The 26,326-nt window shown below is 41.0% G+C and overlaps 1 protein-coding gene across 3 annotated transcripts in view; it reads right to left on the bottom strand.

Annotated features, from left to right (window-relative positions):
• The window catches only part of top2b (DNA topoisomerase II beta), a 67,105-nt gene that overhangs the window by 1,910 nt on the left and 38,869 nt on the right, over positions 1–26,326 (bottom strand). For 2 of the 3 annotated variants that reach the window (XM_028598000.1, XM_028598002.1), the window contains 21 exons: positions 26,146–26,251; positions 25,949–26,058; positions 25,262–25,354; positions 24,943–25,057; positions 24,129–24,250; positions 22,605–22,753; positions 21,793–22,024; positions 17,766–17,900; positions 17,386–17,586; positions 16,647–16,842; positions 16,476–16,567; positions 15,010–15,165; positions 12,065–12,148; positions 9,594–9,788; positions 9,381–9,507; positions 6,538–6,699; positions 5,327–5,552; positions 3,188–3,270; positions 2,055–2,150; positions 1,165–1,296; positions 984–1,069 (listed from right to left, as the gene is read on the bottom strand). In XM_028598000.1, the coding sequence (XP_028453801.1) occupies positions 984–1,069; positions 1,165–1,296; positions 2,055–2,150; positions 3,188–3,270; positions 5,327–5,552; positions 6,538–6,699; positions 9,381–9,507; positions 9,594–9,788; positions 12,065–12,148; positions 15,010–15,165; positions 16,476–16,567; positions 16,647–16,842; positions 17,386–17,586; positions 17,766–17,900; positions 21,793–22,024; positions 22,605–22,753; positions 24,129–24,250; positions 24,943–25,057; positions 25,262–25,354; positions 25,949–26,058; positions 26,146–26,251 (2,898 nt within the window). The remainder of the gene's footprint in view (positions 1–983; positions 1,070–1,164; positions 1,297–2,054; positions 2,151–3,187; positions 3,271–5,326; positions 5,553–6,537; positions 6,700–9,380; positions 9,508–9,593; positions 9,789–12,064; positions 12,149–15,009; positions 15,166–16,475; positions 16,568–16,646; positions 16,843–17,385; positions 17,587–17,765; positions 17,901–21,792; positions 22,025–22,604; positions 22,754–24,128; positions 24,251–24,942; positions 25,058–25,261; positions 25,355–25,948; positions 26,059–26,145; positions 26,252–26,326) is intronic. The other variant, XM_028598001.1, reaches the window with a different exon arrangement.

Raw genomic sequence — 26,326 nt, 5'->3', positions numbered from 1 at the left:
AAAGTTAATTTGACTGGCAAAACAGTTAAAGTCCTTCTGACATTACACAATAATAAAAGTCATAATTTTTAAAAACTGACCTAGATTCAGAAGACTACCTGATCTCAGGTCAGTTGTGTAGCCTATGTAAATATTGGGGCGTGACTGTTCTCTTAATACAAACATGGGCGTGACAAAGGTACAGGTCTTGGGAGGTTGACGTCAACTTCCAGCTTTGTTGAGATTCGCCCATTTTCAGCGGCAGTTTCAAAATATGAGATTTTCATTGTAAAGAGGTGTCAATGGGATTTTGATCTTCTATGTATGTCCTATTTACCCACCGAACTGTCGTTATTCAACTATGACAGGGTAAAATCGGTTTTATCACCCCTTTAAGTAAAAGTACTCTTACCACACTGTAATACTATTCTATTACAAGTCAAAATCCTGCATTGAAAATGTTACTTAGGTAAAAGTTTGTAAGTATCATCAGGAAAATGTACTTAAAGTATTACAAGTAAAAGTATTCGATGCAGAAAAATCCTGTAAACTGTAAACGATCCAAACTGTTCTGTCAATCAAATAATTGTTTAATGGTCTAATCATTTCAGCTGGACTTTTAGGCCTTTATATTATTGGGTAGTTTAATTTATAATAAAACATGGTATTTTATAAACCACATGTGTTCTGTGTGCAAAAAAATCTTAATGTGTAAAGTAACTAGTAACTAAAGCTGTCAGATGAATGTAGTGGAGTAAAAAGTACAATTTCTCTCTGAGATGTAGCAGAGTAGACGTAGAAAGTGGCATGAAAAGAGAAGACTCAAGTAAAGTACAGGTACCTCAAATGTGTACTTAAGTACATGTACATTCCACCACTGATGTAAAAGTATATACAGTATATACAAACAGGCAGTCCCTGTTAATGTTCACAGTAGCAGCTTATACATTTTACATTTGTCAAACACCAACACTGCTATCTAATCAACACAGGAAGATACTCACTCTGCCGACAGGTTTTGCCATTTTCTTCATTGGACTGTACTCGTCTTCAGAGCCAGAGCCCTTCCTCTTCCTCCCTCTGCCTTTGCCTGCACAAAGTCCACCAAAACAAAATGTGACCGATGTGTATTTTTATTTATTATTTATTTATTTTTTGTAGGAAAAGACAGGATCTGTGCTGTACCTTTAAGAGCTGAGGCTGGCTTCTTGGACCCAGTGTCAGAGTCAGAGTCCCAGATGGATTTATCAGGCTTCTTTGCTTTTGGGGCTGGTGGCTTCTTAGGTTTGGGAGCTGCATCAGACGGCTTCTTAGCTGCTACAGATATAATGGATTAAAACCCGGCTATTACATACCGCTTACACATGCCGAGTTATCTACCACAATAAATCATGTTGGAAGCTTTTTTCCCTCCCTTCCATTTTGTACATTGTAAGTAGGGCTGGGTATCATTCAAAAATGTCTGCTACCAAACCAATACCGTGAGACATCGACACCAGTTTCCTAATGATACTTTTTTTGATAACAATTTTATAAAACAAAAATAAATAACATTACGGCACAAATCTCCTCAGAGTCAGTGCAGGGGGGCAGCCAAATTATGTTTAAAATATTTTGAAAATTTCAAAAATTCAAATATGTCTAAAAATATACAAAAATACAAATCCAACCTATTAATAGTGAAGATAAATTGGCCTATTTGGGGAAAAAACAACAACAAAAAACATTTAATGTACACATTGAAGATAAGCTTAATATAGTATAATAGCCATATGGTAGCCATACAGTTAAGCTGAAGAATTCACTGTGCCTTCCACATGTAATATAGTATATCCATTCATTTTTATCCATCCAGCCCAGTTTAACATGCAACTTAATTTTATACAATATATTTAGAGTAGTAGGGGGCCCCTACTTCATCTATTTCAGTTAAGGGGTCCTTGGCCTAAAAAACAATGAAGATCCCTGCATTAGACTTCATGAGCTCCACTTTAAGTGTCAGTAATCTCTTCTGTTCTGGTGGTTGCTGTGATGCTGCATTACAGCTCCCTCTGTTGGACATAGTGAGTCATTACCTTTCTTTGCTGGTGAGAGCTTGTCAAACGCAGAGCTGCTGGAGTAAGTGGAGAACACCGGGGCTATGTCTTCGTCGCTGTCAGACTTGGACCCATCTGCAAGACAAACAACAGGCCGACGCTCAGCTGCTGCACACTCTCTACACATCACTCCTGCAGGGAGACGTCTCTGACTGGGTTCACCTTTTTTGATATTTCAAATCTGCTTTACCTCACATTCTGACTTTGTTACATACTGTTCAGTACTTAAACTTGTTCTTTTCCCTCGCTACAGTTCATTTTCTCAGGATTATCTTCTGTACAGGCAAACTAATCCAATGTTGCTTTATAAAAGACTTGAGAACTTCCTACACTTCAGGATCTAACATAACTAGATCAGAAATGTCTTAACTGAATGCAGTGTTTAGAATCAGAATCATTCGTTTAGAGCAAACTAAATGCAGCCAGTAACCAATGTTGGCAGTTGATTGCAAATTAATGTCACTGATGTTAGACAGAGTTAGGAAAGGAATATGTACCAAACTGAGTCAAACTGCAGGCCGTTTATTAAATGAAAGAATAGACGAGTAGGTGACCTACAGGCGTGAATGGAGCATAAAGCTAAACTAGATTATTTGAGAATGTGTTTATGAGTCTTTAGCGTACAAAAAGACAATGTGGCAGCTTGTAAGAAATATCTCATAGCACCATTTTATCCTCTCACTGTTTTTTTTTTTTTTTTTTTTTTTTCAAATATTATAATTTGTTGTTTGGAATTTAAGTTATTGTGACTACGATGTAAATTTTGGAGAGAAAAAAGTAAACTGTCTAAATTGTCTCTTGGCAATCCAAAGAAAGTTAATTAGCAACAATTTTGATAATCAATTGTATTGTTTAGTCTCATATCAGCATCTAAATTGTTCATATTTTCAAGTTTAATAGGATATAGTCTTATAGGATAGTAAACTGCATATTTGGGTTAATCCTGAAAATAATCCACAGATCAACTAATATTGAAAACAATTGTTTGCTGCAGTCTTATTCGTGATAGAAATATCCCTGATAGTAATTGTTGCCACAGCTCCACAATGCAGTACATTTTAGAAAAAAATGTAGAAAGATGTGATGCACACTACCACTGAGCTTGTACTCACCACTGTCATTGTTTTTTTCTGAGAAGGCTGACTTGGACGAGAACATGCTGGTTGTCTCTTGCTTTTTAGCTACAGGTGCAGACCTTAAGAGAAGCAGAAACAATGCATTCAGGATTTCTTTTCTAGAGATCTGTGTGCCTTCATTAGATAGCAGGCAGTAGAGAGAGATGACAGGACATGACGTGGGAGAGAAGGGACTGACATGCAACAAAGGTCCCTGCTTAGATATGAGCGTTCCGGACATCATGGATACCTGGCAGTCCGCCTCACTATCAACCCCGGCCGGCGCACATGACGTTTCATTATTTTTTATTTTTGTTTAAACGCTATTTAAAATATGTTCTTCTGCATTTCCTTTCCCTGCTCTCCTCCATCTCTCTGTCACTTGTGTCTCACTCACTCACTCACTCACTCACTCACTCACACACACACACACACACACACACACACACACACACACACACACACACACACACACACACACACACACACACACACACACACACAGGTTTTTTTAAGCCCCCAAATGTCGCCTTCCAGGCACCGCGGCAATGGTTATGTTTAAGGTTACGGTGAGGGTTAGTGCCTGTAAGGCGACGTTGGAGGCTTAAAACACCATCGATCCCACTGTGCACACAGCGCCTGTCTCCATAAGGAGAGAAGACGGCTGGCGAAATTCACAAGTTCACGAAAGGTTGGTAGATCTATCTTGTGAACACCTTTACACAATCACACATTAAAAAGTGTTTTAAAATATTTTAGATTCTGAATAAAATGTTGTCAGTGTGTTAACGTTGGAGTCCCGACCCAACTCTTAGCAAACAAGCGATTGCACCTGCTTTAGAAAGTTAACTAGTCGCAAGTTTGTGGTAAAACGCAGTTCGGTTGTCAAGGTCAAAACACTTTATGTAGCAGCTGTGAATCAAATAAACGTATTATAAATAATGTTATGTCATTTTTTACTCTTACACTGAATAAGCGGTCTATTGAAAAGTATTTTCCGCGACTGAAAAAGGCCTGTGTTGAGGATGAACCGGAAGTATCAATCTGAAACAGAGCTGAATAGCCCGACCAGTGGAATTAGTTATGTTATTAATTTGTTTTACAGTATTTTCAGGCTTCAGCCAGTGAAAGGCAGGGGAGAGAAAGAGATAGATTCGTTAGGCATTGAAGTAGGAGATGAGGACAGCATCCAACTGCGTGCGTCTCTCACATTACGGAAAGGATCCCTTCATAATGTTGTCAGACACTTATAATATTAATCTGAGTCAGTCAGTGGCAAAACAAGCACTTTTGTGAAGGTAAATACAAACTGGACAATTGCCCTATTAACTTACATTATAGCTTGTTTTGCCGCTGCTGACTGCAGCGTTGTTCCCATCAGTCAGACAGGAAAACAGGATCCAGGTTGAAAAAACGGTAGTTACCCTTTAACAGTTAGCTTGGCAAATTGTTAGCAAAACGTGTACACCGTTGGCATCATGTTGCTGTGACACAATTCCGCTTGGAATCCGCTGTCTTGGTGCAGTTGAAAAACGCAGTCTGTTGAAACCCAGCGTTAGACCCAAACTAGTCTTGCTTTGCCAGACCTTCCTCCACAGCTCTGCGGAGGAGGGTGAAATAAGAGAAAACATGCTCTGGTTTATTGGAATTTCTTTAAACTAATCACAATCATCTTGGGTGGCGCTAAACACCCGGAAAAGCCGTGGTGCCGCTGCAAAATAGCCTCTGTAAGGAACTTGTTTTGGTGGAACGTGTACGTTAGAAAGTAGTTTTAGTCGTGCAAAACAAAAACTCAGATTGGACAGTCTAGCTAGCTGTCTGGATTTACCCTGCAGAGATCTGAGGAGCAGTTAACCATAGTCCTCATAAATCCCCCAGAGTTTAGAACGCCAACACAAAGGAAGACCAAGGCAACAGATATCCGGCCTAAATGAGTGAAATCCAGCGTTATTTCCGTTGGCAACGGAGCAATCCCGGAAGTGGAACATTGTGGATATAGACACGACCCAAACACATACAGATGCCTCAGAGGGCTGCAATACAACGACTGCCATTGGACCCTGTGACACCAACATTCCTACAAACTTTCTATTCCATCGTGTTCAGATGAGCTCCTGGCTGCGGTTTAAATCTTACGGGGTCTTTTTGGGGGGGGCAGAATAGGAGTCTTCGTTATCGTCATCGTCGTCATCGTCGTCGTCATCGTGATGGTCGCTGTAGCGCTCCTTGGTCTCAGAGGATAGGAAGTCATCTTTAAATGACCTCATTGGAGATGAGGCCACGTCGTTCTCGCCGTTCTCCTCTTCGTCGGCGGCCTCATCCTCCTCCTCTGAGAAGTCAAACGTATATTTGGGCTTGGCAGCTGAAAGACAAGAGCAGAGCCTGGGTCACATTTTTTTTTATTGCTGTGGCCTTGAACAATAACGGTTACATGTTGCGGCTATGTTGCATCAGACTGAGCCCTCAGATACTGAAAACTGAGCGCTAATGAAACTGACGAAACATAGAGCCAGTTCACAAATTGTTATTGTTGTTTTTTGGCCCTGGGCCACATGAAGTAACCTGACTCAGAGTGAGTATACCCAGATGGATTGTTTCGCATTTGCTTGGCATATCCATCTGGGAACTTTCCGTTGGAGAACCTTTGGGAAGGGGCGGAAATACTGGTTAGCTGATTGGATGAACTATCTGTCTATCACCTATGTTGGTAATAGACGGGCCAAATCAACCAATCAGATCCACGAAGCGAATGAAAATACAACCACAAGCCCGCCCCTGCTGCTGCAGGCAAAGCATAGCTTGTTAGCTCAGCATGCAAGCAACATGTCCGTAAAGGATATTTGCCGTTTGTGTAACGAGAATTTACGAATAAAAGGCACCATTTCAGGTTCCCGGACCATATTCCAAGAGAAGGATCCAAGAGAAAAAAAGCATTAGCGAGCGGCTAACAGAATTAGGGCTACCTGTCTGAAAATACTGGTTAGCTGATTGGATAAACCATCTGTCTATCACCACCTAACCCACCTCAAAACCAACGCTGACTGGCCCGGTCGTTTGGCTAACGGCTCCAAATGTTCTCTATCTCAAGATGCCAGACTGATCTGCGAGTGGAAAACTGGAGCTCGCAAGATCAGGACGGTCTCACGAGGCTACACATGAAGTGGATTTAAATGAAATGTCACAAGCCATTTGGTAACCAACATGCTGACGGTGGGTCATATCAAAGAGTTTGTACAAATTAAAAGAGAAACAAATGGTGAAAAAAATTAAAGCTAAAAACAGAGGAAGATTAAAGTCTAGTGGTGGCTAGTGATGACAATGCATATTCATACTAAGTTTAACTTTACCTGATGCCCTCTGGGACTTGGTCTCTCTGGGGATGATGACAGGCTGGCTGTTCTCCAGGTCACTGTCGGACTTTGACTCGTCCTCAGACCAGGGGTTCCTCTTCTTCACCTTCTTAGCAGGGACACCTTTGGGTCCTGGGGGTTTTCTCACTCTGGGAGCTCCTGCAACACAGTGAAAATTAGTTTGTTGACAGTCAGCAGGGCTCAACGCTAACTTTTTTCCCCAAGGAGCACATGTGCTCCTAAGTAGAAAAATTTAGGAGATATTTAGGAGTTATTAACGCCGACAATTTTTTTATCGCGCGATTAACGCATAGACAGTTAAAGAAGGATTAACATTCTTTCGAATCTAGCTAGACCGGAAACAAAATTACAAATCCCACTATGGCCACGCGGCATAAACATTCAAATGAAAAATAACACTCAGTAGCCTAGCTAACCCATTTCTCTCTCTCTCACACACACACACACACACACACACACACACACACACGATCGCAAATCGAGAAGAGGAAAGAAAACACTGAGAAACATCGAGAGACGCTAGTTAGCTTGGAAACGATCTAAGTGGAATAACAAAGCTGAAGAGGTGTAGCTACACTATGGCACTTTTCCTGTCTAACAGCAGTGGTTTAGAACAAACGTTGTGCTAGTGTGCCTGGCTAAAGTTGGAGCTAACTGACTAGCTAAAGTTGGAGCTAACAGCGGAGAGTTGCTGGTTCGGAGAATGCTGATTTTGGACTGGAGAGGACGACAGTGGGTTTCCCTGCTGAGGAGGACTTTGCCGTAGCCGGTGACTGGTTTTCGTGTTTGAGCTGTGTTTCTGGGACTAACAGCTAACTGTAAGTTGGATATCTGTGTGTTTGCTTCACTGAAGAAGATAACGTCCTGCTGGCTGCTGCACGTCCAGATGAGCCCGCATCTTTTTCTTTTTGTTTTCTCCTCTCGGCGCGTGTGTGTGTGTAGGTGTGTGTTAACACAGTGGTTTAATGGGGTTTGAGTAAGTTTTACATTGAAATGCTGTAGGGGAGGAATCATTTTGTGTAGCTGGAGTGTTTTAAGTGGAAACTGATAGAGAAACGGGTAAAGGGGTAGCTAGTTGTGTGTAATATCATTTGAAGAAATATTGCAGTTAGCCTATTTGAAGGGTATGATTTGGGTTATGTTTTTTTTTGTTATTCAATCTAACGGCAAAATGTTATTTATACATTTAAGTTATTGTTCAGTAAGCAGTACCTTTTTTGTTATAGAGTTGTCAGAGGTCAGTTATTTCAATACAGCACAATAGATTTGCTGGTTAAAAGTAGGGTGGTATATGACTAATCCAAAATAGGTAAACCTTCGTGGTAGCTACTTTAAAGAAATTAACCCAAACATTTCATCATTCCAGTCTAAAGTTACGTATTGCAGCTTGGGCATTGCACTTGACAATGCAAGTTTGTCAAGTCAAATATCCTATATGGCTTTAATAGAAAAATGTATTTTGAAGCATTGTGATGCATTGAGATATCGAATCGAAGACCTGATAATCGTAATTGAATCGGGAGACCAGTGAAGATTCACACCTCTAGTAGCTAGTAGGCTTGTCACGGCGATTAGCTTCGGAGCGAGTAGTGAGTCTACAGTCCGTGAGAGAAACGTAGTGTCTCCTCTGTTCTTTCGGACCACGGTTGGAAACCTGTAGCAGGAAAAGTTAACCCTCTCCTTGATTTTACGTTGGTTATGGAGAACGAGAACCAGGAAATGAGTCGGGGGAAACCATAATCGCTATGACGACCAGCCAGGCTCGCCTCAGGCATGAGGCAGTACTATCTGCAGTTGAAAATGGAGGTAACAGTGTTACATTATGCGACAGATTATTAGTTCCAAGTGAGCATGTTGTGTAAAATTGAACACTACGTATATGCCAATGTTGTTTTCAATAAAAAAACATTTGCACAAAGCAAGCCGATCCACTTTTCCATGTTGATAAGAGCACTAAAACGCTTTTGTTTTTGTCTGTTGTCCACTGTGTTCAGACTTTGCTACATTCAGGAAGTGTCTTTTTTTAAGAGCACATACAAGGGGAGTTCACATATATCTAACTGCTTGAATTTGTTGATGAAAATGTGTAGCAATATAAAATAATATTGAGGAGGTGATGCATCATGATGCATCGGGGTTATCGGATCGATTCGAATCCTTGACAGAATAATTGTAACTGAATCGTGAGACCAGTGAAGATTCACACCCCTAATATAGAGTACTTCATTTGATACCTTTTTTCCCTACATCATTCGATTCCCATCATGTGAACAGAAGCATCTCGGCATGCTGAACTGCCAACTCTAACTCAAATACAATGCACTCGACTTCACCGCACCACAGACTGTATGGGCTGTAGCTGCTGCGGTAATGGGCCAATCACACGTTGCATTAAATCCAAGAATGCTTGCGGTAATTGGCTGCAAGGAAAACCATACTAATAGTAATATTTTTCTATATCTGGGTACATTAAGGATGAATGCAGGAATTGTTTGACTGGAGAAGTTTTGATACTACTACTCTGTACTGGGTCATTTCTGTCAATACCTTCAAAAGGTATCAAGTAGCGAAACAGAGCCCTAAACATGGTATACTAGGAAAAAGAATGCTGGATAGTTATAGTTGAAAAATAGGTCCATCTGTGCTGTTAAATAACGCATCTACTGATAAAGCAAGTCCAATTCGATCATTTCTTACATTTGGCCTTTATAATTCAGTCCTTTGACATTTGAACAGAAATAGCAATTGCTAAATCTTTGAAAGTGAACAGCTAAAGGAAATGAATTTCATGGGTTTGATGGAATAGCTGAAGTACTGACCAGGCTCTTTCTTCTCTTTCTTGACACGTGGAGCCTTTGGTTTGGCTACAGAAATTTCTCCCGTTGCTCCCTCACCGCCCAAACCTTCCTCATCAAACTCCAGCTTCACCGCTGGATCAATGTCACTCTGAGAGAAAAAAACACAACCTGTAACAAATCCTGGATTCCTGATTGCACGCTTTTATTTTTCGGTATTACACTGGCAGTTGTTACCTTTTTCTTTTTGGTCAGTTTCTTGGCTGCGTCAGATCTGATAGCCTGAGTTGGAGGCTCCACCCGGCGACCAAACAGTGATGGCATGGTCTCCTCCAGGTTCAGCTTCTTGGCTTTGGGTTTGCCCACCTTCCCCTTCACCAGTTTGACGGCCTTCCCTAAACTCTGCTCCTCTCGCTCATGGGCCTCCACTTTCTGACAGACCAAACACAGAAATTCTAAAGTCACTTTTAACTCAAATTCAAATAGGCTTTATTAGCATAACCATATTGACACATATTATTGCTAAAGCACATAGTACAAAAGGGCAACATAAAAAAACTCTAATACAGTAAATTATCAAATAAAAGCCAGTATTGAATAGGGGTGTTGAAATGAATCATTGCATCGATGCATCACGATGCGGACCTAGACGATTGCTGCTTTTTTAGTTTTTGCCTTTTGTCTGTTGTGATCAGACTCCGCTACATTCAGGAAGTTTCTTTTTTTAAGAAAAGATACAATGAAAAGGGAGTTCATATATATCTAACTGCTTGAATTTGTTGATAAAAACCACGTATAGCAATATATACATAACACATAATATTGAGGAGGAGACGCATCGTGATATCGAATCAACTGAATTGTTGACAGTATCATCGTAATTGAATCGACTCTTGAGACCAATGTCAGTCCGTTTAATATGAAGCTTCAACCGGCAAAAAAAAAGCCAACTGCAAAGTAGAAGCGACTGGAAACGGTGATTGGCAGAGATGAGGACTCGAGTCTGAGACTTGCACTTAAGTCGCACAAACAGCTGACTTCAGACTTGACTTGCGACCCAAAAGACTCGACTCGGACTCTAGCTTCGAGACTCGTCAACAACCTGTTTTCATGCAATTATTGCTTTTTAAATCTAAATTTATTCATGTATTTCTATTTTTTTTTTTCTATTGGTGCATATACGTTGGGGAAACGTATGACGAGCTGCATGTCCCCTGCCCTTTGCCATAATCCATGCGCTATGCCTTATGTGTGCGCACTCTCACATATACAAAAATGCATTGACGATGGAAACGATGGAAAGTCCCCCCGATGTTGTCCCTTTTGTCATTAGTTTTGCTTTCAATAACTTCGTAAACAGTGGCAGTAAGCTACATGCAAGGTGTGTGGCACCAAGATAAATGATGCCGGATCAACAACGTCGAACTTCATCAGGCATCTCAAAACGCACCCAGATAGGTCAGTCACTTGCAATGTGAAAGAGAAATTACATTTAGCATATATCGTCACAGGTAACAAGCTAACCATTGCAAAGTGTTGTGTTGATTCTGGGAACAGGCAGATTATATGTTTATAGTTAGCAGTTGCTGAGGCTCAGACATCCATGGCGCACAGGAGGCGGGACGCACGGATCCATCTCCCCAGGAACAAACGCTGTGTCGGGCGGGCAAACTCTTGTGATGCGTAATTGATCCCGTGGATGATTTGTAGGCTATTAAGTGAACAAAGTGTACCCGTTCCACCAATCACTGGGCCGTCTTGACTGTCTTAATTCTGCACATATTTCGGGTACTGTAGTCCTATTTACTACAGTATTTCATCATTATGCGTGGCGCAGCGGATCCGTGTGCACTGTCACCTGCCGTGGAGACGCCGGCCTCACTAACTTCTCCTCCTCTGAGTCGGATCTCCCTCACGCTGGACTCCGTTTCACTGAGCGTACTAACACTGAACACTAAATGGCATTACATCAGTGAGTTCAAACTGCTTATTGTGCGGAATTTGGACTGACACTGAGATGCATGTTGTTCTGTAACTGGGGTGGCACTGCCACTATTCTCTTGATTTCCACTTCGACATTAGAAATTTCTTTTAGTGAAAGAGACTTTACATTTAGCATATATCGTCACAGGTAACAAGCTAACCTTTGCAAAGTGTTGTGCTAATTCTGGGAACAGGCAAATTGTATATTTATAGTTGTATTCATATGATGTTACAGACTTAGGTTAATATTTCACCAGGTCTGAGGGCTAGAGGAATGTGTTAAGTAGACCCCATAAAGTTATCCTACAACTGATTTTGATATTGTGCTGTATGGATGGTAACTACAGGACATGCTTTGGATTCATAAGATTTAACAATACAGTGTTGGGGACAGATCAGATGGCCAGAGACTTGAGACTTGACTTGAACTTGCCCCTCAAAGACTTGAGACTTGACTTGGACTTCCAAAAAATTACTTGTGAACATCTCTGGTGATTGGTAACAGCATTTCTGTCAGAGATCAGAGTGGTGAGTGACGGCACTCTTGTACTGATGGAATTGCTGTGGAAGTGTACATTATTCTAAATTTTTTTTTTATATTAGACCTAAATCAGATATTATTAACTTCACAACAACTTGCTAACAGTAAATGGCATATCAACTTTCACAGCTGAGCGAGTGGTGAGTGTGGAGACAATAAAAAGCATCTAAAACACAAAACTTACATCCAGTTCCTCGATGAACACGGCCAAGTCCTCCTTCCACAGATCTTCGGCGTGTTTCTTCTGGAGATCATTCAGCTCTGCTCTCTGTACATCAGCACATATTCACTTTGTTAATCAACACGTCAACTGCACCACTTAATACACTCACTGTGTGTCTCAATTTGGATGCTTCTGTGAGTACACTTACATGTAGTACACTGTGTACAGTACACCAGGGTTTTCCCTGCAATTATAAGGTTTAGGTGCAGCACCCAATCCATTTTGGGCAGCACCTAAGCCCAATGAATGTAACTAAAAGACTTTTCTCAGATCTAATGATTGTAGTCGGACTTTAAGTTTTGTCTTTAAGCTTTTTAAGTGTTAGTTATTTATTATCTGCTCTAGTTTTTCAACGTTTCAGACACAGATATGGAGATAATAATGGTCCAAAATGACGTAAAAAAAGAGACGCAAACTGATTACAAAGACACGCCAAATGACCACAGAGACCTAAAACAACCCAAAAGAAAAGAGAAATATGATAATAACGCTCCAAATGATATAAAATGCAGTGTTTCCCACACAGACTAATTTGTGGCGGTGCGCCACAAAATCAGCACCGGCCACCACATATTGCGTTTCGTTATTCTTTTTTAACGCTATTTAAAACACACAGTGTATTTGTTCAGCTGCATTTCCTTTCCCTGCTCTCCCTCCGTCTCTCTTTCACTCACACGTCTCTCTCACATAGGGGAGACACACACAGACACACCTCCGTGCACACCATGTCTGTCTCCATGAAAACAACAGAAGACGGCTGGCGAAATTCACAAGTTCACCAAAGGTTGGTATCTGAACACCTTTACATAATCACACATAAAAAATATATTATTTTCTGAATACAATGTTGTCAGTGTGTTAATGTTGGATTCCCGACCCGACCCTCAGCAAACAAGCGATTGCGCCTTCTTTAGAAAGTTAACTAAATGCAACCAAATGCAGTTGGGTTGTCGAGGTCAAAACACTATATGTAGCAGCTGTGACTCAAATAAACTTATTATAAATAATGTTACGTCATTTTTTTGATCTTACACTGAATGTTTGCGGTTTCAATCACGAGATGGGGACTATCCCATCTCTGAGACTGGGACTCGAGTCGCAATTAAGTTGCACAAACCGCTGACTTCAGACTTGACTTGAGCCTCGACCCAAACGACTTCAGACTTGACTCGGACTCAAGCTTTAAGACTAGTCAACAACCTGTTTTCATGCAATTATTGCTTTTTAAATCTAAATTTATTCATGTCTATTTTCTTTTATTGGCACATATACGTTGGGGAAAAGTATGACGAGCTGCATGTCCCCTGCCCTTGCCATAATGTGCAACGTAATGTATGCGCTATGCCTTATGTGCGTGCACTCACGTATAAAAAAATGCATTGACCATGGCGACACCAAGTCCTCCCGGTGTTGTGCCTTTTGTCATTATTTTTGATTTCAATAACTTTGTAAACAGTGGCAGTAAGCAAACAGCTACATGCAAGGAGTGTGGCACCAAGATAAATGATGCTGGATCAACAACGTCAAACTTCATCAGGCATCTCAAAACGCACCCAGATAGGTCAGTCACTTGCAATGTGAAAGAGACGTTACATTTAGCATATATCGTCACAGGTAACAAGCTAACCATTGCAAAGTGTTGTGCTAATGTTAGGAACAGACAAATTGCATCTTTGTAGTTATAGTTGCTGAGGCTCAGACATCCATGGCGCGCAGGATGCAGGGATCCATCTCCCCAGGAACAAACGCTGTGTGATAGCAAAAGCTAATGCCCAGAGCTCCCAGTGAGCTAAAACGGCAGTTTGGGGGGTATAAGATAAAGAGTGCCTTTGTGCCTCTTAACAGACACAAAATACAATTAAAATGTCTGTGAAACAGGGACCTTACATGACAAAATTATGCGTTTTCAACTCAGACATTGTTTAAATTCACCTACCCTACCCTACCTGTTAGCTGCTAGCTGCTGTCTGGGATGAGCGAGTGTGTTCAGCCCGGCTAATAATAATCAACAAACAGCAGTTCCGTGTGTTTTTGTAGCATATATATCCATTTTGTGTGTGAACGATCTGGCGTTGGTGAGCAGGAGTCTTTGCAGTGACGAACTGTGTGGTAGTTTGCTTAGCCGTGCTAGCAGTCCCGTCTGGCACCCTTGCCTCTGCTTCCTCCCCGCCTTCCTCGCCTCTCGCGGCCAACAACAATCCAATGAGCGCCCGCTGGTCTGGTGGATGTCCTCCGGAGGACAGGTCATGCCTTCGCGGTGAAAAATTGTAGTTTATTTCCCCCTCAAAAATAGGTAATTGAACACTGTAGTGGTTATGACCATATCAGTGACTAGGTGACTATATGGAAACGGGCCAAATGATGCCTGTGCCTTGTACAGTGTTACAGAAGGCTAGCTGTCTCGCGCTGAAGTTCCGTGGGAATTCCGTTGTAGCAGGAAAAGGTAAACAGCAGTGTGCAGATTGGAGTGTAGTGTGTGAAGAGTGAAGAGCGGAGGTGTTCACAAGGGAACTGGGAAGAAGCTTGGAGTAACGTAGCTAACTATGGAGCTAGAGCTAGCCTTCAGTAACGCTATGACTGTACAAGCAACAGGCATCATTTTGTTTCCATGTAGTTACATAGTCACTGATATGGTCATAACCACTACAGTTCTGAAATACCTATTTTTGAGGGGGAAATAAACTACAATTTTTCGCCACGAAGGCATGACTTGTCCTCCGGAGGACATCCACCAGATCAGCGGGCACTCACTGGATTGTTGTCGGCTGCGGGAGGCGAGGAAGAGAAGACCACACAACACTTTCATATAAAAATACAATGATGTGTGCATGACGGGTGTCTAGTGAGATGAAAATGAACGATGATGTGAAAGATGAGAAAATGAATTAAAGGCTGATTAATAATACCTTGTGGTCCCTCTGTTTGAGCAGCTCCTCCACCTTCTCTTTAGACAGGCACCACAGAGGCATGTTGAGGATGTAGTTGAAGTTTGGACCCGACGAGGAGCCAGAGTCCACCGAGCTGTCGCTCTCGTTGCCGTCACGGTCCTCTTCTTCCTGAGCCTGTTGGAGAAAGACAAAAAAACATAGTGTCATAAAACAGAACTATGTCATGCTGCTTTCTACACCTTCTGCCATGATTAACGTGGATCCAGTGACACGTCGTCCAGGGTTATTATCGTGAACTAAAACTAAAATAAGCAGTTAACAAAAAACCTTTAAAGTTAAACCAAAACCTTTAAAAAGGTCCCATGGCATGAACATTTCACTTTATGAGGTTTTTAACATTAATATGCATTCCCCCTGCCTGCCTATGGTCTAGGTGTAAACTGAGCCTTGGGTATCCTGCTCTGCCTTTGAGAAAATGAAAGCTAAGATGGGCCGATCTGGAATCTTGCTCCTTATGAGGTCATAAGGAGCAAGGTTACCTCCCCTTTCTCTGCCTTGCCCGCCCAGAATATTTGGTCCACCCATGAGAGAGAAACATCACGGCTTTCAAACGAGCAAAGTGGCAGTTGGTCAAGGTCACACACCCACCCTCCACCTTGCCCACCCCTCTCTCCTCCTCAATAGCTTTTTATTTAATTTTTTTACAGAAAGTGAACAGAGTTCCATTCCAGGAGATGGCGAAATGCTTTAATTGCTTCACATCTGAGAATAAAGTAGTGTGAAGATGATACAATAAACACAATGGCTATTCCTTTACAGTTCTCAAACAATGTACTTTGTATGCATATATAGAGCTACATACTTCTAAGACTTTATTCGAGCCTAACAAAAACAAACTAAAGCTAAATGTATAAAAACTAAATATTTCTGAAAAACTGAAACTAAACTAAAATGAAATGCAAAAGTCAAAACTAAGATAAAACAAAAACTAATTGAAAATTTGAAACTATAGTAACCTTGGTGTTGTGTGTGCACCCTAAAATGCATTGTTGAGTACCTGTTGAGGAAAATCTGATACAATGTAATTTAGTTACAAAGAAAATTCTGTTATGACTGACTGTCAAACTAGATAATTAAAGCAATGTTCTATTGCATTCATTCTCTGTATGTGTTTGTTCTTGTTTTACAAAGGTTTCCCTTACATCAATGATATCAAGCATATCACATCCATACAGGGTCTCGCAGTATTCAGCTGCTAAAAAATAATAATAAATATATATATTTTAATGCACTGGTATCACATCGGTACTCTGTATTGGCTGATACGCAAGATCAGGTATTGGAATCAGTCAGGGAAAGATGGTATTGGAACAGCTCTAGTTATAGGTCCTAATGTATTTTTACTTTTGGTCATATTGTTGCTGTGTGAACTTGTATGTGCAGAGGTAGATGTAGGTGTACAGTGAAAGCCGCTGTAACGGTACCTTTTCCTGAGACTTGGACCAGGCAGCCACAGGATCAGACTCATAGCCTTTCTGGACCAGCATGCGGATCAATTCACGCTTGGATTTGTTCTCTGTTATGATACAAAGTATGGGTTACAAAATATTCAACCACTCACTGTTACATAGGAATCTGATTGCCGGCATTATTACCGATCGTAATTTTTCCTTCGATCTTCTCCAGCACAAAACGAGCCTGGTTGGACAGTTTAGCGGCCTCGGCCCCCAGGCTGCCCAGTAACCAGTCCTTCCTCAGTTTGTAGTAGTGCAGGCGGAGCTCAAAGAACTCCCGGAGGATGTCTTGGACCGAATCGTACCTCTTCATACAGCCCATATGGTCAAACAGCACCTGAGGATTAAGTGGTTTAAAAATCAGTTAATGGGTGCCGTCAATCCAGCAATGGGCCTGTGAGATGGTTAGGCTGGCGGTGTTTGAAAAAGTGTCACACAAACGGTTTGCCAGATTGGATGTATATATACACAACAAAATTGGGAAAGTACCTGAACTTTCTGGAGGGCTCCTAAGAAGCTTTGTGCGAGGGAGAGACATATGATGGGCTCATGGTGTTGTCAGTTATACATATGGTTATTTGGTTTATGGTTTATTGTCAATTTTGTTGAATGGTCTGGAATATTGTAGTTACTGTGTCATCTTTTCTTGATTTTTGTCTGGGTGGGTGATGATGGCAGAAGGGGGGTATTGTTCATTCGATGTATGTTTTGTAAAAAAAAAAAAATGACACACCATTGACAACTGAAAGTGTAGTAAATAAAATGTAGTAAACATGTTTTTTTTTAAGAAATGGACAAACCAGTGAGGCCAAGCCATCTATATTTCAAGACAGAAGACACTTTTCATGATTTATATTAGACTTTAGGTTGAGCTGTTTACCATGGAGTTGCAGGTAAGGCTGGACTGCAGCTTGAAGACTTTGTGAAGACCAACGGACTCTGCATGGGCAAGTTTCTCCTCAGACATGCGAACCACAAACTTGACCGTGGTATCTGTGTGGTATTCCTTATAATCATTGATGAGAGCAGGTGTTTTGTCACTGCCCTGCAGCATCGGCTCCAGCACAGACTCCTTATACGCCTGCACACAACACAGGGAAAAAAAAAACACAGTTAAGATTTACCATACATCTTATTGTATTTGTTGTATCCCATTACTACTATTATATATTCGAGTTCTTCATATGGACACCAGTTAACTTCTATCTACGGTAATAAAAACAATAGAAGATATTATAGAGAAAAGAAGCTGAACTGTACCTGTGTCCATGTCCGAACAGGAAGCTCTGTGATCTCGATGGTGTTTCTGTCGATGACAGACACCTCTCCACTGACCAGGTACTGGTTCTGACCCAGTTCATGGATCACTCCTTTGAAGTTTTTGTAGCTGGGAAGCTAGTTGAGGACAGAAAATACACAGAGAGATATACTGAGAGACTGGTCTCATTTTTCATCTAAAAGATTTAGTCTCCTGGCTGAATCCCACTACAAGCAACAAGCCATGGAGGTCCATGAGAAATCTGGGTAGCACAACTGATACTAGCATAAGTACATTCAGACTCACAATTCTTTACAGGTTTTCTTTGAAGAAGAACATGAGTAAAACATTTCACATTCAATGCACAAGTTTACTAGCCCCAAAGATCTGAAATGTGAGGTCACTTCATTATACTTTTGTTGGCTGTAAACAACCTCCAGCGTTGGCTGGTTCATTGGCTGATTGATGGCTTTGTGAACTTGGAGAAAGGGGTTTCCTGGTCTTGTCATGTCACTTAAACCGTCTCCTAATTAGCTTAATTAGACAAAGTTGTGGAACAATCAATTAAGGTATGCCATTACATTAACGCTTTAGTGCATAACTTTTTTATATTAATGAACGTCCGTTACATTCAAGCAATTGCCAAATGAGTTGCTACAAAGCTAATTAAGACTATCAACTCCACACAACTCTCTCTGTATTTGTCAGTATGACTATGTTCAGAAGATTGTGTCATCCGGTGACTTTCCCGCGCAGAAACTCAAGTGAAGCTAATTACCTCTTCTGAAGAGTACATCATGTTTTTTTAATCCTCCGTGTCCTCCTTGGCTACTAGCAACTGTGTGGAGGAGGGGAGGGGGCGGTGTGCGATCATAGAAGGCTTGTATCATATGAACCCTCTGACAGTTTTGTTTTCATTACTTAGAATTCCTCACGGGGTAGACAGAAAGTATGCACTGTAGCTTTAACATACAGCAATGCAGCATTGATTTAAAGCAGTTCTGCTCATAGGTTTGCAACATTTCCCTCAATGGTCTAACACAACCAGAGATCATGACGACAAAAGCCACCTCAGTATAAAGTTTAAATATGTCAATGTGACAGGGTTAACATCTATTTATAAATTGCAGGAACGTCTGCCTGTCTGTGTGTTTGTTATGCGCATATCTCTCGAACCGTTAGTCCAATGGATTTCAAACTTGACAAGTGTCTTGCTACAGGCACGAGTAAGTGCAGTGCCCGAGTTTGACATTGTTTGGATTAGAAATGCAAAACATATCGGCGGTAAAAGAAACACACATTGGCTTTTGCTGCTCTAGCCACTGGAACAGACACCGAGAGGGTTGAAGAAAGCAGCGGAGCTTTGGCAGCTAAAATGTGAAATACACCTTGGACCCACAAAAATGTGCAAAGTAGCACTACTTTGGACTGTCTTTGACTTTGAATAAACAAACGACAATTCACAAATTTAAGGACATTTCAGAATCCTACACATGCAAAGCACAACCACAGACAAGTGGCAGACAGAGCGTGATGCCACTCATAGGCAGGCTATCTATCTAATAAAGCGAGACATGTCTGTATGTGTAAACAACCATTGGATGGGAAAAGGGTATTTTACAATAACTTTGAATGCAACACGAGGCGAGTTTCAAGTGAACGCAACATCTGTGTTGTTTCTGCAGCTGCACACTGTCATACGTTCCTCTACAGTGAAATACAGAAACTTTTACACCGTTTAGCTGTCAGCATTTTAACCGTGTTTACTCCAGCTGCTAGCTAACGGTAGGCTAACGTTATCTGCTGTCAAGTGTAGTGTTAACTAGGCCTACACGATTGGGGGAAAAATATGAATCACGATTTTTTAGCTTAGAATTGATTCACGATTCTCTGCCACGATTTTTTTCTCATGAAGTGTAATGTTTATTGCACACATGAACCATGACAAAACAAAACAAATTGGCAGTACCAAACGTAATTTTTGTTGGCACCTATAGCACATTGCGCATCACCACAAGACTGTAAACATAGAGGCTTCAATGAATAAAGAAAATATAATACATACTGGCCATTTAAGTACAGTAGGCTACCAAAAATAGTGACATATAACACACTGAACTAAATATGGCCCTGATACAGGCACTATCTGAACACCTTGAACATGTCTTTACATAATAAAACGTCAATCAACATGCTGCAGCTACAGCTTCATTCTCTAGAGAAATGGAATTTGTCAATTGCCAATTTGTACAGTACAGTATCAAAAACAATAATTTCTTAGCACACTCTTTAACTGCTTGTCTTTTATAGAATTAACATTCAACTGGCCATTCAAGTAGGTTACCAAAAATAGAAGTTTAAAGCACTGCGCTGAATATTGCCCTGAACATGGCTGTAAATAAGCTAATTAAAGACTTCATCATATTGCACTTTGTGGGGACATTTGAGGTGCTGGTAAAGATTTGTGCTGTTACCTTGGGTGCTGCAACGAGGGCAAAGCATGCCTTGCAAATCACATGAGACTGACCCTCGTCGTCTTGCTTGAATCCAAAATACTTCCACACCACCGGACGCGAGCCATTTTCGGAATGAGTTCGGTTTGAGACTGAGTGGTTGGCTGATTCTCACTTGTACCTGGGTTTTCATCAGTATCCATTTGGTTTATTTCCGAACTACCACGCTTGCTCGACGAGTGAAAAATGCGACTAAAAGGCGCTTTGTCATTGGCTGAGGTTGAAGCCCTGAACTTTGTGAGAGCTGTCCTACCAAAATAAAGGCCAAAAATGACCCCCAAAAAAAAAAAAAAAAAAAAAAAACTAAGTAATTTAAAAATAAAATCGTGAACAGGGTGAATTGAGATTTTATAACGATTTATCGTGCAGGCCTAGTGTTAACTAGCGTGACATGCAGCGATGTTTAGGTTGCCTCTAACGTCCGTTTTGAACGCATCAGAGAGAAGCGCAGGCATTTCAGTGACACCTGAATAAGGCACCAAAATCCGCGTTGCAATTCGGTCCCGTAGATAACGGTCGTTAAGGCACTGGTGCCGTATTAGCAGTGGGTCGTGGACCACCCCCAATAAAAACTAATTAAGTCTGCTGCTAACTTACAACCCTAATAACATTACCTTCGCCAAAATAACCCCACGAATCAAATCCCCTACCCCACCGTCACTTAACCTGTATGGAAAGGAGCACCTCTGCTGAAGTGTTACATTTGTTAACGATCACACAACACAAGACAACACCGTCTCTCTCGCTCTCTGCGCGCGCACACACACACACACAAACATACACACACGGGGCGGCTGTGGCTCAGTGGTAATGACAATAACCTCGGTCATCGGAAGGTTGCTGGTTCGATCCCTGGCCCTGCAGTCCCATGTCGAAGTGTCCTTGACACTGAGCCCACACGCAATCGGAATGTTTATCTGATGAGCAGGTGGCACCTTGTGCAGCAGCCTCGGCCACAGTGTATGAACGTGTGTGAATGGTGAATGGTTCCTGTACTATGTAAAAGGGCTTGGAGCAGTCGTTAAGACTAGAAAAGCGCTATATAAATAATAATATCCAATAAATCCATTTACATTTATGAGTCCATGACGCTAATGTCCGATTACTCCACATTGTCATTGTGATATTTTGTGATTACATTCTGAATCTGCCCCGTTCTCTGTCAGGTAAATACAGTAGTAGGTAGGCCTACAATGTCTTCCTCTGAGATTATATATATATATATATATATATATATATATATATATATATATATATATATATATATATATATAGACGTAGCCTACACTGTAAGTCAGTAGTAGGCTATAGGCTACAGTGGAGTAAGTGGTTTGGGGTCCTTCTGTAAGTAATTTTGGGGTACAATTTGGTTTTGAAGAATTCTACAAGCAACAATACCACAGGCCAAGCAATCGCCCGTTCCAAACAGGCACATTTCCAACGGGCTCTGTACTAGTATCATCAAATCACACAACCCTACCCATAGTGACGAGTCATGATTGACGAGTCTGCTTACCATTGGCAGCGGGTCCTGGTGGTTGAGCATGCGGTTGATGTTGTTGACGATCTCTCGGGGGTCGTAGTTGGGGATCTTACACGCCCAGCCTGTTCCGATGCCCTCGGCGCCATTCACTAGCACCATTGGAATGATGGGAATGTACCACTCGGGCTCCACCTTCTGGTTGTCATCGTACAGGAACTTGAGCAGGTTGGAATCCCCCGATGGGAACAACAGCTTGGCAAGGGGACTGTGGGAAATAAGAGTTCCGTTATGAGACTTGCATATTCAAAATAATCTTGACTTTGGAGTTTATATAAAAGGTTTCAGACAAGAAACTGATTCTGTCCAAATACTATAACGTGACTAGAGCTGTAACAATTCAAAATGTTACTGTACTAATTAATTTTCTCAGAAATAATTGCGACTAACTAAATATAATTGTCTCTTTCAGTCCAATTTTAAAAACATTTATGTGTTACTTTTGCAAACAAATTAAAGTTTTGAATGAATCCCAGGATACATCTTTTGGTTACATCACTGTTATGTGACCTGGATAATGTAATAACACAAGTACGCAGCCTATGAAGTAAACCACGCCTCTTTATTATCATAAAAATTATTTTCTTAAATGAACATAAAACTGACAATTACCATCAACAGTCATACCGGTTACACAAAGAAATGGCAATTATGTTAAAAGAATTGTGATTACGATTATTCAATTGTTACAGGCCTAAATGTGACATAAAAAAGATGTAAACTTTTAAGGACATGGATATCATGGTATTATCAAGAGAATCCAACTATTTTGTTCATTGTTGCTTTACCTGAGCATGGTGAAGATGTAACGAGGGCTGGCAGCATCTTTGCCTCCGTTGATGCGAGTACCAAACTGACCCAGTGGCTGCAGGAGGTTCACGTTGTTACTGCCCACAAAGTTCTGGGCCAAGTTCACTATGGTCATCATGAGAGCTTGCTACAAGGTCAAATGGGAAATGGGGGGTGTCAGTAATAGTAACTAGAATAGAAAATCTGTGCAATACCTCTACACACTAGCTCACAAAAGTAGATAAAGTAAAAAAGTTTAAGATTCAGTAATTTTTTCTGATTGGCCAAAATTTGAGGACATAAAATGTATAAACACACACTATTGTGTATAGGTATACACACTATCTTTAATATTAATATTAGAGATGTTCCGATACCAGCATCAGAAAAGCCACAGATACTGCCTAAAATGCTGGTATCGGTCTCGGAAAGTACTTGAGTTTATGCACCGATCTCCATCCATCCATCTTTGTCCGCTTATCCGGTATCGGGTCGCGGGGGGAGCAGCTCCAGCAGGGGACCCCAAACTTCCCTTTCCCAAGCAACATTAACCAGCTCCAACTGGGGGATCCCGAGGCGTTCCCAGGCCAGGTTGGAGATATAATCCCTCCACCTAGTCCTGGGTCTTCCCCAAGGCCTCCTCCCAGCTGGACGTGCCTGGAACACCTCCCTAGGGAGGCCGCCCAGGGGCATCCTTACCAGATGCCCGAACCACCTCAACTGGCTCCTTTCGACGCGAAGGAGCAGCGGCTCTACTCCGAGCTCCTCACGGATGACTGAGCTTCTCACCCTATCTCTAAGGGAGACGCCAGCCACCCTCCTGAGGAAACCCATTTCGGCCGCTTGTACCCTGGATCTCGTTCTTTCGGTCATGACCCAGCCGTCATGACCATAGGTGAGGGTAGTAAGAAAAACTGACCGGTAGATCGAGAGCTTTGCCTTCTGGCTCAGCTCTCTTTTCGTCACAACAGTGCAATAAATTGAATGTAATACCGCACCCGCTGCGCCGATGCACCGATCTGATACCATGTAATTTATACCTGAAGAAAACCTACTTTAAAAGTAATTTATTTACGTTCTTTTCCCGTTATGACAAACTGGATAATAAAATAAAGTTCTACGCCATTTATTGTTTGTGTTTGTTCATGTTTCACAAAAAGTTTAACCTGAGCAACAACAATGATAGCATCCATACAGAGATAGTAGTATATAGCTGTTAAAAACAAAATTAAATATATGACACACTGGTAGTGGATTGGTTCTCGGTATCGGCAGATAAGTTCAGGTATCGAAATCGGTAAGCGATAAATGGTATCGGATCAGTTCTAATTAATATGCCAACCCCAAACTACCTCATATACAGCTAACATAGTTGTCAGTTAACTCACTTCAAGATTCATTATTTTACACTGGATGGAAATCTCCAGCTAGCCGGCTAACTATTCATCTTCCCCACTGCTATATTGACTCTCATTCATTAATAGATGCTGGGGTGTGTCTGGAAGACGTTGAGTTGGCTGTACCTCTCCATGATGGTAGGCAGACATCTCCGCCACTGAACCGGCCAGCTGCGCTACTTTCACTTCCCTCTTGTCGTTCCTCTTCATGCAGGTGAACAGCACCTTCCTCTGGCCTGGCTTTAAACCTAGAACAGCAAACACATCCCATCAGTCCCAGAAATAATTGTGATTAACAATATAATTATCTCTTTCAGTCAAATTTAAAAATATTCATTCATGTATTCCTTTTTTTAAACAAATTAAAAGTTCTGAGTGAATCCAAAGATGCGTCTTTTGGTTACATCAGTGTTACACAAATACACAGCCGATGAAGTAAACCACGCGTCGTTATTATCATAAAACATTTTTTCTAACTGTATCCCCTCTTACTATTTTTATTGCTATGAACGTGTATAGGGTCAAGTGCCACCAACTAACAATTAAAATAATAATTAAAATATATAGTCTGACAATAATCACTTATATAATTACAATTTGGCATATCTAAACAAAATCAACAACTACCAGTCATATGCCTTAAAGACCTTAGCTAATGTTAGCAGTTAATTTCAGTTAAACAAAGAAACCAATTATTGTAAAACAAAAAAAATCAAAATTAGACAATTATGTAATAATTGTTAAAGGCCTACCCATCATCAATACATCACCATTATTCCAAAGACTGATCACATAGTGGTGGTTTCAACCATAATAGTTTTACAAAAGAATTACTTTTTGTGTTTAATGATTCTTTCACTATGGCTTAAGGAAATGGAGGATCCCTACAACAAAGTAGCACACCAAATGGTTCACAGCAATGAGGTGACTATATACAAACCATCAACCAAGGATGGAATGGATCTCTCGTTGTCAGAGTTTGAGAACAGAATCAGCTCTTTGTTAATGAAGTCATTGTAGGAGAGGTGCCTGGCGTTAGTTCCATACAGGTATTGCTGAGAAAACACCAATTAAAAATAACATCAATGCACATACTTAAAGATTAGTTTGAGCACAGAAAGTAGCCATCGGAAAGTTTTACAATCATTGCTTTTTGTTTTGGGACATTTCAAACTGATATTTGAGAAAAATCACATAAATTATCCAATTACACCTAATCAGAGTTTGACCCCCTCCCCCACACACACACACACACCCACCTCCGGCAGGCCGTGCATCCTCCTCTGGCGTCTGTCTTCCATGAAGTTTGTCAGCCACTCCTTCCTGTCATCAGTCTTCTTTTTACTGAAGGCCTGGAGCAAAACACAGCAGCTCAGCCTCCCTTAACTACATACATTTGGTATATCTTTGGTATGGACCATAATGTGTTTGAAGCGCAGAGTATCAAAGTACCAACTACTCGCTCATATTGTACACTTCTATTCTTATATATACAGTTTCCGATATATAAAAAATAATTTGGCCAATTTTAGACTATTTTATTAATGCATTTTTTTTTGTTTAGAAAATATTTACCATTTGAGAACCTTTTCTGTTAAATGAAAAGCATTTTTTTGGTTTAAAAGGTAAAGTATCTAAGGAAATATTGTTTTGCTACCAAATCTCAGGTTAATATTGCCACAACAAACATAAATGAAAACCCGTCAGCTGGGTAACCTCCACTGGAATTCTCTGAGAATTCTACTGGTGACTCCAGAAAAAATAGACTTCATTAATAGCTTTGTATGCAGCAAAATTTTAGTTGGCCCCACTAAATCTCAGTCCAAAGTTTTTTGAAAAGTTGCCAGCCTTGACCTGGTGGTGTTTGACTGTGCATTATCTTGGACGGTATTTTTCCCAATTCTGCTCTAATGGAGAACAATAAGTAACTGTAGCATTGAACTCACCAGGGTAATGGCAGCGTCGTCCTCTGCACCGCTGTATCTGAATGTGATGCGATGCTTCTCCATGTCTGAAAAGTATTCCTTTGCCTCTTTGCTTGTACTTGTACCCAAACCTGGAACATCAATGTAGAATTTTTAAAACAACTACAGAAGGAACTTTGGAATTTATAATGATTATATTTAATACTTGAGTATCAAACCTTTGTAGTACTTTATGTGCCAGGTTTTATAGTTCTCTGTCTGTTTCTTCCACTCATCAAACTCTGGAATGCTGTAGAAGGCCATCTCCTGCTTGTTCTTGTTTACCTGCAGACAACAGATTCCTTGCTGAGGTCCAGCTTTACTGTACGTTTGAGTTGAGTTTTTACCTTGTCCACCAAA

The sequence above is a fragment of the Perca flavescens genome, chromosome 14 (genome assembly GCF_004354835.1).
Source record: "Perca flavescens isolate YP-PL-M2 chromosome 14, PFLA_1.0, whole genome shotgun sequence".
In the NCBI taxonomy this organism is placed as follows: Eukaryota; Metazoa; Chordata; class Actinopteri; order Perciformes; family Percidae; genus Perca; species Perca flavescens.
Note: the sequence above shows the minus strand (reverse complement) of the source record. Positions and strands in the feature narration are given on the sequence as shown.